General features: G+C 53.2%; 1 protein-coding gene across 1 annotated transcript in view; it reads left to right on the top strand.

Annotated features, from left to right (window-relative positions):
* The window catches only part of LOC119974257 (hemicentin-1-like), a 63,481-nt gene that overhangs the window by 24,220 nt on the left and 25,839 nt on the right, over nt 1-13,422 (top strand). Inside the window, exon 15 of the mRNA XM_038813027.1 lies at nt 9,367-9,463. Coding sequence (XP_038668955.1) covers nt 9,367-9,463 — 97 coding nt within the window. The remainder of the gene's footprint in view (nt 1-9,366; nt 9,464-13,422) is intronic.

Below are 13,422 nucleotides of genomic sequence, written 5' to 3'. Positions count from 1 at the left end.
GTCTGTGCGGAGTCTGCACATCCTCCCCGTGTGTGCGTGTGTTTCCTCCGGGTGCTCCGGTTTCCTCCCACAGTCCAAAGATGTGCTGGTTAGGTGGATTGGCCATGATAATAAATTGCCCTTAGTGTCCAAAAATATCCCTTAGTGTTGGGTGGGGTTATTGGGTTATGGGGATAGGGTGGAGGTGTTTACCTTGGGTAGGGTGCTCTTTCCAAGAGCCGGTGCAGACTCGATGGGCTGAATGGCCTCCTTCTGCAGTGTAAATTCTATGATTCACTGATCATAGAAGGATTTGTTTGTAAATGATCAGGATGAAGGGATGAATTAAATATCTGTGCTGAACCATTTGTGCTGACTGCAAACAAGCCAGACTGACAGGATTTCTCATGCTTAAACACAAAGGGGTTAGTTTTTACTGAGTAGAAAATCCACCCAGCGAAAGTAATATGGACCGGTTTTATGGCCTTGTCACGCTCAAGTGAGGGCACAACACAGCCGTTAGATTGCGGAAGATGCCAAAATTGAGAACCAAGCCGGGCGCCAATAGGTTTGCGATCTAACCAGCCCACTCCCATTGGTGAAATCAGGATCCAGCCGTAGCGTGGGGAGAAACCAATACTCACCACTTAAGGCCAATCTCCATACATATAACGGGAATGGGAGTGACCCCCTATCTAACAGCCTCTCGTGATCTAACCATCTCCTCTCCCTAACAAGTGGTCACACGGACACAGATTAGTACACCTTTTAAAAACATTAAGCTGTTTGCGGAATAGCTGCTGTGGGACATGAGGAGGCGAGTAGCCACCTTGGAGACATCACAAAATTCTCCAGCACTTAAACTTATGCTCCATTTAAACTAAATGCGGTTGGTGAAGACAAATGGCTTCTACCATTTGAAGTGAATGGTGCAGTGGTCCAATTGAAGTTAGACACTGGTGCCAAGCCAATTTAATCTGCATGACTGATTTAAAAAATCTAAAAATTGAACCGATGAGAAGAAATCACAAAGTAGCACCTCGTTCCTACAATGTTGGTTTTAAGAAGAAATCGTTGCGCGTTCTTGAAATCCAGAGAAGACTTTCACAATAACGTTACGGATGACGAATCTAGAATCGTTAATTCTATAGTTATACCTCAATCTCTTCAAGGATGTACATCAGAATTAACGTTCGCTGTAGTGTCAGATAGTTCAGCAGTTCCTGAGCATGAGAATGTCATAGAGAACATTGAATCTACAAGTTCCGAGCAGCAAGGTCAAACTTTGAGAACACCATCCAGAGACAGAAAAAAACCTGATCCACTCAATTTGTAGATTTGGATTAATTATACACACTATGCTTGCTGTTCTTGTATGTGTATTGTTATGGGCCAGGGTTTAGAAAACTCCAAAGCATATCATGGAGTTCACCTGACCTTCAACTGTTTATTGAATTTGGCTAGGATGAGTACAAGAGCCTGCCTTTCAGGTGTTATTCAACAGAGTTCTTAGATGCTTTAATCAAAACACAAGCTTTATTCTACGAATTTAGCTAACATTTGTATAAACACAAACAGTAAGAATTTTTATCAACCACAAACATAAGACCCACACAGCTACAGTAATCTATGTATAACCCTGAATGAATTCCCCCTTAACTGTTCCAATTCAATAACAAAATCCAAGTAAAACCAGAAACCCCTTTTCAAAGGTGTGCCCCAGCACATGGCATTCTCACTGGTATAAAACTTGTTATTGGATTGGATTGGATTGGATTGGATTGGATTTGTTTATTGTCACGTGTACCGAGGTACAGTGAAAAGTATTTTTCTGCAAGCAGCTCAACAGATCATTCAGTACATGGGAAGAAAAGGGAATTGAACAGAATTCAAGAAAATACATGAGAATACATAATAGGGCAACACAAGATATACAATGTAACTACATAAGCATGGGCATCGGATGAAGCAGACAGGGTGTAGTGTTAATGAGGACAGTCCATAAAAGGGTCATTTAGGAGTCTGGTGACAGTGGGGAAGAAGCTGTTTTTGAGTCTGTTCGTCCGTGTTCTCAGACTTCTGAATCTCCTGCCCGATGGAAGAAGTTGGAAAAGTGAGTAAGCCGGGTGGGAGGGATCCTTGATTATGCTGCCTGCTTTCCCCCGGCAGCGGGAGGTGTAGATGGAATCAATGGATGGGAGGCAGGTTCGTGTGATGGACTGGGCGGTATTCACGACTCTCTGAAGTTCCTTGCGGTCCTGGGCCGAGCAGTTGCCATACCAGGCTGTGATGCAGCCCGAGAGGATGCTCTCTATAGTGCATCTGTAAAAGTTGGTAAGGGTTAATGTGGACATGCCAAATTTCCTTAGTTTCCTGAGGAAGTAAAGGCGCTGTTGTGCTTTCTTGGTGATAGCGTCGACATGAGTGGACCAGGATAGATTTTTGGTGATGTGCACCCCTAGGAATTTGAAACTGTTCACCATCTCTACCTCGGCTCCGTTGATGCTGACAGGGGTGTGTACAGTACTATGCTTCCTGAAGTCGATGACCAGCTCTTTAGTTTTGCTGGCATTAAGGGAGAGATTGTTGTCGTTGCACCACTCCACTAAGTTCTCTATCTCCCTCCTATATTCAGACTCGTCGTTGTTCGAGATCCGGCCCACTATGGTCGTATCGTCAGCAAACTTGTAGATGGAGTTGGAACCAAGTTTTGCCATGCAGTCGTGTGTGTACAGGGAGTAGAGTAGGGGGCTAAGTACGCAGCCTTGCGGGGGACCGGTGTTGAGGACTATTGTGGAGGAGGTGTTGGTGTTCATTCTTACTGACTGTGGTCTGTTGGTCAGAAAGTCAAGGATCCAGTTGCAGAGTGGAGAGCCAAGTCCTAGGTTTTGGAGCTTTGATATGAGCTTGGCTGGGATTATGGTATTGAAGGCGGAGCTGTAGTCAATAAATAAGAGTCTGATGTAGGAGTCCTTGTTTTCGAGATGCTCTAGGGATGAGTGTAGGGCCAGGGAAATGGCGTCTGATGTGGACCGGTTGCGACGGTATGCGAATTGAAGTGGGTCAAGGCGTTCCAGGAGTATGGAGGTGATGTGCTTCATGATCAGCCTCTCAAAGCACTTCATTACAACTGACGTCAGGGCCACCGGGCGGTAGTCATTGAGGCACGTTGCCTGGTTCTTCTTTGGTACCGGTATGATGGTGGTCTTCTTGAAGCAGGTGGGGACCTCGGAGTGGAGTAGGGATACTCTGTTCCCCTTTTCAAACAGCAGGTTTGAATTCCTTCCAGAAAGCAATTATCCCTTTTACGTTATCACGCGGTCTGGAAACAGCTTTTAAAATTAAGATAGAAATACATTTCTTTCAACCTGTGCAGTTCAAAACCAGTCCAAACTCAAAGCGAAAGTAAAACTCAGTCACAGCCCAGCTCCACCCACACAATGACATCACTGAAGCCATGTGATAAGACAAAAACATTTCTTAAAGGGACACTCCCATGGCAGTGTATATAATTTAAGAAAATGTTAGAGTCCAGTGACCCACGACTGACTAGGGAGTTGCGAGAGAGGTTGATTGTGCATGTTCACTCTGTTGTTCATCTTTTGTTTTGTATATATTTGACCCACAGTTATTGTTAAGAAATCTTTTGGAGCTTTAGTTACACGTGTCCTTGTAATATAATGTAAATAAGGCCATCCAACAAGAAAGGCAGCACGGTAACACAGTGTTTAGCACTGTTACATCATAACGCCAGGGATCCTGGTTCGATTCCCGGCTTGGGTCACTGTCTGTGTGGAGTCTGCACATTCTCCCCGTGTCTACATGGGTTTCCTCCGGGTGCTCCGGTTTCCTCCCACAAGTCCTGAAAGACGTGCAGGTTAGGTGGATTGGACATTCTGAATTCTCTCTCTGTGTACTGAACAGGTGCCATGGTGTGATGACTAGGGGCTTTTCATAGTAACTTCATTGCAGTGTTAATGTAAGCCTACTTGTGACACTAATGAAGATTATTATTATTATTACATTACATCGGGGACATTTCCGTGGCCAAGGGTGGGTTAGAACACTGCATAGTGGATTAGCACCTGGTCCAGGTAACGTTACATGCACGTGTCTGGGGTACAGGGTGTGGGGTTCAGTGACCAGGGGCCCCCACTGCATCTGGGGATGCGTGAGCTGAGCATGTTGGATGGCAGTGGAGCAATGGAAGAATGGAGGGTCCCAGGGTGGAAGATACCACTGGTTGCCAGTCTCTGATCCTCTCCAATTCCTGACAGACATTACATGAGTTGGATGATTTTGTGGACCCCAGCAGTCCTACTGGCAGTCCAGGTTGCCAGATGCCAGAGGAGACAGTGACAGTGGCGACAACAAGAGCCTCAAGGCGGCGGGCGACCCATGTGCAGATCCCACCCCACACCCTGAGCACTTAGCCACCTATCAGGACAGCGACAACCTAAGATACTGGTCATAGAATTTACAGTGCAGAGGAGGTCATTCGGCTCTTGAAAAGAACACCCTACCCAAGGTCCACACCTCCACCCTATCCCCATAACCCAGTAACCCCACCCAACACTAATGGCAATTTTGGACACTAAGGGTAATTTAGCATGGCCAATCCACCTAACCTGCACATCTTTGGACTGTGGGAGGAACCCGGAGCACCCTGAGGAAACCCACGCACACGCGGGGAGGATGTGCAGGCCCCGCACAGACAGTAACCCAAGCAGGAATCGAACCTGGGACCCTGGAGCTGTGAAACAATTGTGCTATCCACAATGCTACCATGCTGCCCTGAACAGATGAGAGCATGTGCCACAGGAGTCTATGCCTCAACAAGAGATGGTACAGAGCCTGTGCCAGCATAACGTGGAGGAGGAAGAGGATACCTTCTCCCAGTGCTCATCAAGGTCACTGCAGCCCTGCACATCTACACCTCAGAATCATTCCAGGGCTTGTGCGGTGTGGCATCTCACAAACTACAGCCCACAGGTGCATCTGTGAGGCCATGGATGCCCTGTTTGCTCAGGCAGCAAACTTTCTAAACTTTGACTTGTACCCAACTAGATGCCCGGACAGCAGGATTCTCCACCATCAACAGGATGTCCCATGTCCAGGGGGTAATAGATGGCACGCATATTGCCTTCTGTGGCCCGGGCCATGAGGGAGGCCATACATCAACATGAAGATGTTCCACTCCATGAACGCCCAGCTCTAGTGCGACCAACACCTCAATATGAACGTATGTGCCGCTTCCCAGGGGGTGTGCACATCTACTTCATCCTGGGGCAGTCAGACATCACCAGCCTCTTCGAGGAACACCCCAGGATGATCAGCTCTTGGTGGAAAAGGGATACATACTGAGGACCTGGCTGATGACGTCACTATGGAAGCCAGTGACCGATTTGGAAACCCGATACAACAAGGCCCATGCAGCCTCCGGGCTGTCATTGAGCGGTGCATAGGACTGGCCAAAATGAGTTCCGATGCCCCGACAGCTCTGGTGGTGCACTGCAGGACCCCACCGACCCAACTAGAGGGTCACCTGCTTCATAGTGGTCTGCTGTGCCCTCAACAACCTTCCACAGCAACAGGGTTGGAGGGGGAGGAACATGCGACCACCTCCAAGGAGGAGCAGGACCACGAATGGCTAGAGGACAAGCCTGGGGGACTTTGAGGACCAACTGGAGGATGGAGGACAGGTGGCAGTGGCGAGGGTCCAGCAAGCCCGGAGGGCCAGTGAGGCCTCATCCTCACCCACTTCAGATAGGACATGATGTTGTCTGTCATCCCGCCTCCTTCCCCCTTACCACCCTGTTCCTCCTTCCCAGGGTCAGTGTAACATCACTCCAGGGTGATGGGCTGTGTCAGTGCTGTCAATGGGTCACTGTTGATGGCAGGCGGGTGATGATAACCCCGCTGTGAGATGAGCACTGGTGTCCCTCAATCCATGCCATAGTCTGACTCCTGCCTGTCTGCTGAGTGCTCGCTCACACCCATCACCTGCGGAAGAAAGTGGCAGAGGCATCATATATATCGGGTGAAATGTTTGTAAATGCTGTACATATGTGTCCCCACCACCCCCAGTGCCCTCTCAATGATCTACGACCTGCTCAACCTTCCATGCTCTGCCGTTGCGTCTGGGTATGTCCCCAGGATGCCCATTAGAATTGGAGGCAGCATGTTGCTTCCACATCCTGTGACATTCGATGCCCCTGGTGGGTGTCCGCTGAGGTCCCTGGGGTCAGAGGGCCCCGGTCCACTTGCCAGTGACACATGCCTTGCCGTGCCACCCTTTTCCAGGTGCTAACTCCATCAGAACACGTCATTGTCATGGAGGTGGAACTCTGGGGAGCTGGTGGCCGCCGTCACCCAGTGCCCCCTCCTCCCTGTCAGTGTCCATGGGACCTGGGGGGTCATCAGGGATGGAGAGAATGCTGGATTGAGACCAGGCTGCCCCAGAGGCACCTGGCTCTGCCAGCCCTGACGGCTCCCCAATGGTGTCAACGCCCTGGGCAATACTCCTCAGTGACTAGGACATGCTCCGCAGCATCTCAGAGAGGTCCACCTGCCTGGTACACATTTTTCCACCCCCCCTGCCCCAGCGAGTCAGGCATGCTATTGAGGCACTCAGCCAGGGCCGTCACTGACTGAGTCACGCCTTGGATACTGCTGCTGACGTCGTGAACCAGGCTCTTACTGCGGTCGCCACCCTAGCAGGCAGTGGTGGCTTCCGTGCCACTCATTGCCGGCACTATCTCCTGCGACAGGAACCTCTGAGGCTCCTCCAATCAGCAATGGACCTGCTGGTTTGTCACTGACATCCCCTTCTGAATATCACGGCCGCCGCACCCAATCGACTACATCAGCCCAGATTAACCTGGTCGAGAGGCTCAGCATCTGACTGGGACCCAGCTGGGTCCTGGGATCCTGCAGACCTCCGACTGTTATCTCTCATGGGAATTTCTGCCTCTACCTGATGTGCAACTCTGTGGTGCTCACCAGAATGTGCCCCAGAAGCCTGTCCACTGCTGTCACCCACTGAGATGTGTGTCTCTGCGCTGGTGGAGGGTGGGGATAACAGCTGTGCCATGAATACAGTGGTGTCCTCGGAGCTCCCCTCTGTGATGTTTTCATGGGAGGCAGGGGGGTACCATCCAGGATGGGCCGGCACCGGAGGATGAGGATCCTGCGGGAGAATGGGCATGTGAGCAGTGGAAGTGATGGGTCATTCTGTATGGCATCAACAACTCACGGGTGTTCGGTGGCAGCCGGTGGATCCTCACCTCTGTGCTGTACGCAAACCTCCTACATCAGTCCTCGGCCACCCCCACGGTCTCCAAGGCCTGTTCTTCATAGGAGATGAGGACTCTGATGTCCAGAACCCTGCCGCCTGTCTGGGCTCTCTCCAGTCTGTTGTGGGCCAACTTCTCCTGCGGGAACACAGAGGGGGCATCGTGAGCCACATGCTTAGCTCATCGTGGAAGGAATGGGGGGGGGGGGGGGGGAAATGGACAGTATTGGTAGGGGGAATGGGAGGAGCAGGGGGGAAGGATGGGCAGTAGGGGGCGTGGGTGGCACTGCTGGACATGGGTGGCCTGGGGCATAGGCGGGGCTGGTGCCAGGGGTCCCGTGCCAACCCACCGTGCGGCCTGGTGGAGGTCGTTGATTATCACTGAATGGTCCTCCTGGTGACTCTCCTCGAGCTGACGGCCGCTGCCACGCAATCCCAGGCAGCAGTGGCTGCCCTATGGCTGACACTTCGAGCCCCTCGGGGGAACAGGTCATCCTGATCTTGCCGTGACTGCGTCCAACAATCTGGCTAGGTCGGCATCCTCAAATCGTGGGGCTGGTCTCTTCAGTGGAATGGATACAAGTTGTGTGGGGTTGGATCTGCAGCATTCATTTAAGTACTTCTTCCCCTTGTTGGCTGGGAGCTGATGGGTGCGGTCCCGGCGAATCAGCTGCCGGGACCATCATTAGTGGCATGAAGCCCATGAGGCCTCGTAAATCTTTCCATGGTGGTCCTTAAACTCCAATGGAGTGAGGCTGATGTAAATTTGAATTCAACGGGACAATCAGTTTTCTAAACGCAATCGATCAGTTCCAACATCCAGTGTACCTGAGGTCCCTTTCAATGGAATGCTTCTATCCCTGTGGGCTTTCCAAAATGCTTCTATCAGTGTGGTGGTTTCCACAATGTATTAGAGACGGGGCCTTGAACTTGAAAAGGGAGGGGGGAGAGATGCCGTTGCTGCTGCATTGGAAGACTTTTCCCCGACTCTGTTATTAACATGTTGGGTGTTCTAAAGAAAAACAATCAAAATAGTTATCCTGGTCACCTGACCTCTCTTCCTGTAATAATTTCAGAAGGTAATTGATGAGTTCATCTCTGCACAGTCCAATGGCAATTATTTTGTGGCCTTGGTGATTACTTTATTTGTCTCTTCTGCGTGGGCCCTTCTTCCCTGTGATGAGCTGGTAAGAATACTATCTATATTGCCATTTTGCTGGTAGACTGGTAGTGAGGGCCAGTAACATTTCAGTACATCTTGGCAGCAATTCTGGGCATCATAGAATTCCATGGAAACTTGTCTTCCCATCTCTTAATTGTAATTCTCATTGCAGATTTTCAGAAACTGGCGAATTGGTCTACAAAACATCAAGTGTCCTGTGGCAGCTATCTTAAGTCATTGATTTTAATAGTGTTTTTAAAGTAGTTTAATGAATACCAGGGCAGTCGATGAAATAAAACATTAGGACCATAATTGACTGGTCATTGGGATTCTCTTTTCCCACTGGCAGCACATTCCTGCCGACAGATTACCCGGTGGTGTGGGGTGGCTCAAATGGAAAATCCCATTGACAAGCGGATGGAAAAGAGAATCGAGCCACCGGGAAAGAGCAGGCTGCCGAGAAACATAAGGCTGGAGGACCAAAGAATGCAATAGAATGATAGAATGATATAATCCCTACAGTGCAGAATGTGGCGATTCGGCCCATCAAGTCTGTCCATCAGGCCCATTCGGCTCAAATTGCTCAAACTTTATAAGACTAACAAGTTATTGAACTCAAGATATTAATGAGAACAGATAGGGGTCCATAGAGAGAAACTATTTCCTTGTGTTGGAGCGAGTCTCAGACTTGGGGGCAGTGTCTAAAACCAAAAGGCAGACCTTTCAGGAGTGAAAAGAGGAAACACATTTAAACAGTGGGTGGGATTCTCCATCTCGCCAGCCAGCCAATGGGATTTCCCATTGTGGGCAGCCCTACGCCAGCGGGAAATCCCCAGGCTACTGGCGAAACAGAGAATCCTTGTAGCGGAGAATCCAGCCCAGGATGTTTATTCTAAAGGCGTAACTCAGTGATTAACGGCTGTTTTTACAGGTAGAGACTCCAGTGAACGGACAATAGGATTGCTCACAGCTGGGATCATGTTGAATGTTTTCGTGGCTGGAATTTTAACCTTTATGTATGTGAGAAAGTAAGTGTGACGGTTTAAATTGATTATATTTCAAAATATTTACTTGAATGTATTTTCCCTCAGTCGGTAATTGTTACCTTGAAGCTAAGTGTCTTATTCCTCTCCCATAAGTGGGGCGCGATTCTCCGCACTCACGACGGGTCGGAGAATAGCGGGCGTCGCAAATTTTTACGGCGACGCTGGTCCGACGCCCTCCCGCTATTCTCCGAACCCCGCAAAATCTCGGAGTCGCCATTCCCGCCAAACGCCTCCATCACGCCCCCGACACGACCAGAATCGCTACAAATTGGCCCCCCCGGCTATTCACCGGCCCGGATGGGCCGAAGTCCCGACGTCATCGCGCACTGTTTACACGGTGTCAAACACACCTGCTTTTTAAGTTCGTCAACCAGTCGTGCTGGCTGGCGACAGCTTCGAGGAGGTTAGCGCACCGCTCAGCGCACCGCTCAGCGCACCGCTCAGCGCACCGCTCAGCGCACCGCTCGAGTCTGGCCACAACGGGGAAGGCATCCCTGAGACCGGGAGGGGGGTCCAGAGCGGGGGGAGTGGGGGAGATGGAGGGGGGAGTGGGGGAGACGGAGGGGGGAGTGGGGGAGACGGAGGGGGGAGTGGGGGAGACGGAGGGGGGAGTGGGGGAGACGGAGGGGGGAGTTGTGGAGACGGAGGGGGGAGTTGGGGAGACGAAGGGGGCAGTGGGGGATATGGGGGGGAGTGGGTGAGATGGGGGGGTGAGTGGGGGGGAGTGGGGGAGATGGGGGGGGAGTGGGGGAGACGGAGGGGGGGAGTGGGGGAGACGGAGGGGGGGAGTGGGGGAGACGGAGGGGGGAGTGGGGGAGATGGGGGGGGAGTGGGGGAGACGGAGGGGGCAGTGGGGGAGATGGGGGGGAGTGAGGGAGACGGAGGGGGGAGTGGGGGAGATGGGGGGGAAGTGGGGGAGACGGAGGGGACAGTGGGGAAGATGGAGGGGGGGAGTGGGAGTGGGGGGGGGGGTTAGGTAGAGAGTGAGCGAGTGAGCCGTCCAACCCCGTAACAAAATGTCTGCCACCATGCCATGGCGTGCCGGTCACGAGGACACGGCCGCTGGTTCCCCTGTGGCTTACGGCCACAGGCCACTGACGCACCCGTGAGGAGGACATAGTTTACTGGCCGTTGGATGCAGAAAGTGACCAGGGGTTAGGCTGCCCGCGTGTCAGCAGCAAGTCCGGGACACACAAGTATCCCGTGGCTGTCGGCTGCCAAGTTGTCGACTAACCTCCGTCTAACATGTCCCGTTTCTCTGCCCCCACCACCCTTCTGTAGGTTAGCACAATGTCTGTGAACAGAACGGCTATGTTCTGCGCAGTGGTTGGGGCCGCTGCACTGCATTTGGAGATGCAGCAGCATCCACAGCCACAACCCGCAGTGGATGCAGGGCCAGCTGCAGCAGCAGAGGGTAGGGCCGAGGAGTTGCCAGTCGTCGAGCAGCATGGGGGGGAGGAGGAGGAGGAGGGGGAGGAGGAGAGAGTGAGGGTGCAGCCGCGGCGCCAGAGGCGACGACCAAGGCCGAGGGTGTACCGTGTCCGGGTCTCTTTCCTAACAATGACGGACATCATCTGCAGGAGGAGACTCCGGCTGAGTAGGCAGACGGTGATACATATCTGTCACCTCGTGGCGCACCTCGCCCCACGTGCAACGGGGGGAGGACACGCGATCCCGGTTGCCATCAAGGTGACGGTCGCTCTTAACTTCTATGCTACCGGCTTCTTCCAGTCTCCGAGCGGGGACCTCTCCGGGATCTCCCAGTCATCGGTGCACAGGTGCATCCGGGATGTGACCGATGCCCTCTATGCCATCGCGGACATCTACATCACCTTTCCCGAGGACCAAGCAAGTCAAGACTCACGAGCTCGTGGATTTGCCAGCGTGGCCGGGATACCGAGGGTGCAGGGGGCAATCGATTGTGTTCACGTCCCCATGCGCCCGCCTGCAGGGGACAGGGACGTGTTCACAAACAGAAGGGGGACATACTCCATGAATATCCAGGTGGTATGCGATCCCCACATGAGGATCATGAATGTCTCTGCAAGGTTCCCAGGGAGTGTGCATGACTCCTACATACTGGCGCAGTCGTTCATCCCTGCGATGTTTGAGGGACGACCCCCTGGCTGAGGGGCTGGTTGCTAGGCGACAGGGGTTATCCGCTGAGGTCTTGGCTGATGACGCCTATACGAAGGCCAAAGTGGAAACACGAAACAACGAGGCCCATGCAGCAACCAGGGGTGTGGTGGAGCGCTGCCTTGGCCTCCTGAAGATGAGATTCAGGTGGCTGGACCGCTCCGGAGGGGCCCTGCAGTACCAGGCCGACAGGGTCGCTCGCATTGTAGTGGTCTGCTGTGCGCTGCACAACATTGCGATGCAGAGGAGAGATGACCTGCTGCAGGAGGCGGAGGGAGAAGCCAGTGGCAGTGGTGCCAGCACAGAGGAGGAGGAGGAGGAGGCGGAGGAGGTGCAGGAGGAGGAGGAGGAGGAGGAGGAGAGGGAGGAGGAGGAGGCTGGTGGAGTGGCGGGCGCAGCACGCAGACATGACCCAGGTGCTGGGGATGTCCAGGAGGCGGCACGACAGACCCGGCGGGCACGCGATGCCTTGGTGGCAGCACGGTTCACGCATCGCATGTGACGTCCCCGCTGAACACCAAACCACCACCTGCATCGCTAGTCGTGCAGAGGGTCAACACACAACTTCCACCACCACAATCCCCCCCAACCCCCTCTCAGTGCTCCACTTCGACATCACCCTTACCACTGGGTCCAGACGGTACGGCACAACATTGATGGCTGTGTCAGCGGGTGTGATCAGTGCCATGTGGAATGATGACAGCCCGCTCTGCGAAGAGCTGTGAGCTCAGAATCGTTAGAGAGAGTCTGACCCATGGCAATAGCTGAACCATCCACCTTGGTGGCCGCTGAGATCGTCACTGACAGTCTATCACGTGCCCGCGTGGGCTAGCTGTGGGAGGGGGTGGGGGGAGGGGCAGTGACTGCACACCCGGCACCGAAGTTTCACCGCTCGTCAACCCCAGCGACACTCGGTCACCATCACGATTCCTGTGGCTGTGGAACAATCACACGGTATTACAAGTAAGGTGGAACAGTGCGTTTAATGTTAACAATTATTTACAGGTGCCCTAGCCCCTACAACTAAACTGTGCCCTTCACCCGTGCCAACTTACTCAGTGTCTATCTTAGTTGCCTTACGGGCCCTAACACCACGTCTATGTGACTCCCCAGATGATACAGCAGGAGTGGAGGAGGATTGCTGCGAATCGCCCCCCTCGACTCGTTTCTCCTTGGCCAAGCGTTTCCTGGGGCGACCCGGCCTTGATGGGCCAGGCTGCTCTGCGGGCGTCTCGGGTGACATTGTGCCACCCTGCTCTGCCTGCTGCCCACCCGAAGCACCAGGGATGGGATGGGGGAGGCCGAGAATTCCGGGACGTCCCGTGATGGACAATGGGACGGGCCCCGAAACCTCCTCCTCCCTCGGGGAGCCCGGTGGCCCCCGGGCCTCACTTTGGGACAGAGGTGCGAGCGGGGAGGTGCCCCGTCGCACCACCGACACCTGGCGCTGCCAGTCCTGGAGGCCTGCAACGGTATCCACCAGGATCCGAAGGTTTGCAGACACGGAGTCCAGGGAGTTAGACATTCCCGCCAGGGACTGTGCGATCTCAACCTGTGTGTGCACGACGCCATCCAGCACATGTGTCAGGCGGTTGATGCTCTCGGCGACTGACTGCTGCAACTGGGCCATGACCTGGTGAGACTGGGCCAAGGCCTGCAGGGCGCTGGCAATGTCGTTTTGCCTCTGGCATATTGCTGCCTGTGAGAGGGCAACCCTGTCCAGGGCCGAGGATGACGCGTTCATATTAACCCCAATGCCTTGCATCACCTGACCCATTGCCTCCACCGCGGATGCCATCCGTGCG

This window comes from Scyliorhinus canicula, chromosome 12 (assembly GCF_902713615.1).
Source record: "Scyliorhinus canicula chromosome 12, sScyCan1.1, whole genome shotgun sequence".
In the NCBI taxonomy this organism is placed as follows: Eukaryota; Metazoa; Chordata; class Chondrichthyes; order Carcharhiniformes; family Scyliorhinidae; genus Scyliorhinus; species Scyliorhinus canicula.
This window is presented reverse-complemented; position numbering and strand designations above follow the sequence as displayed.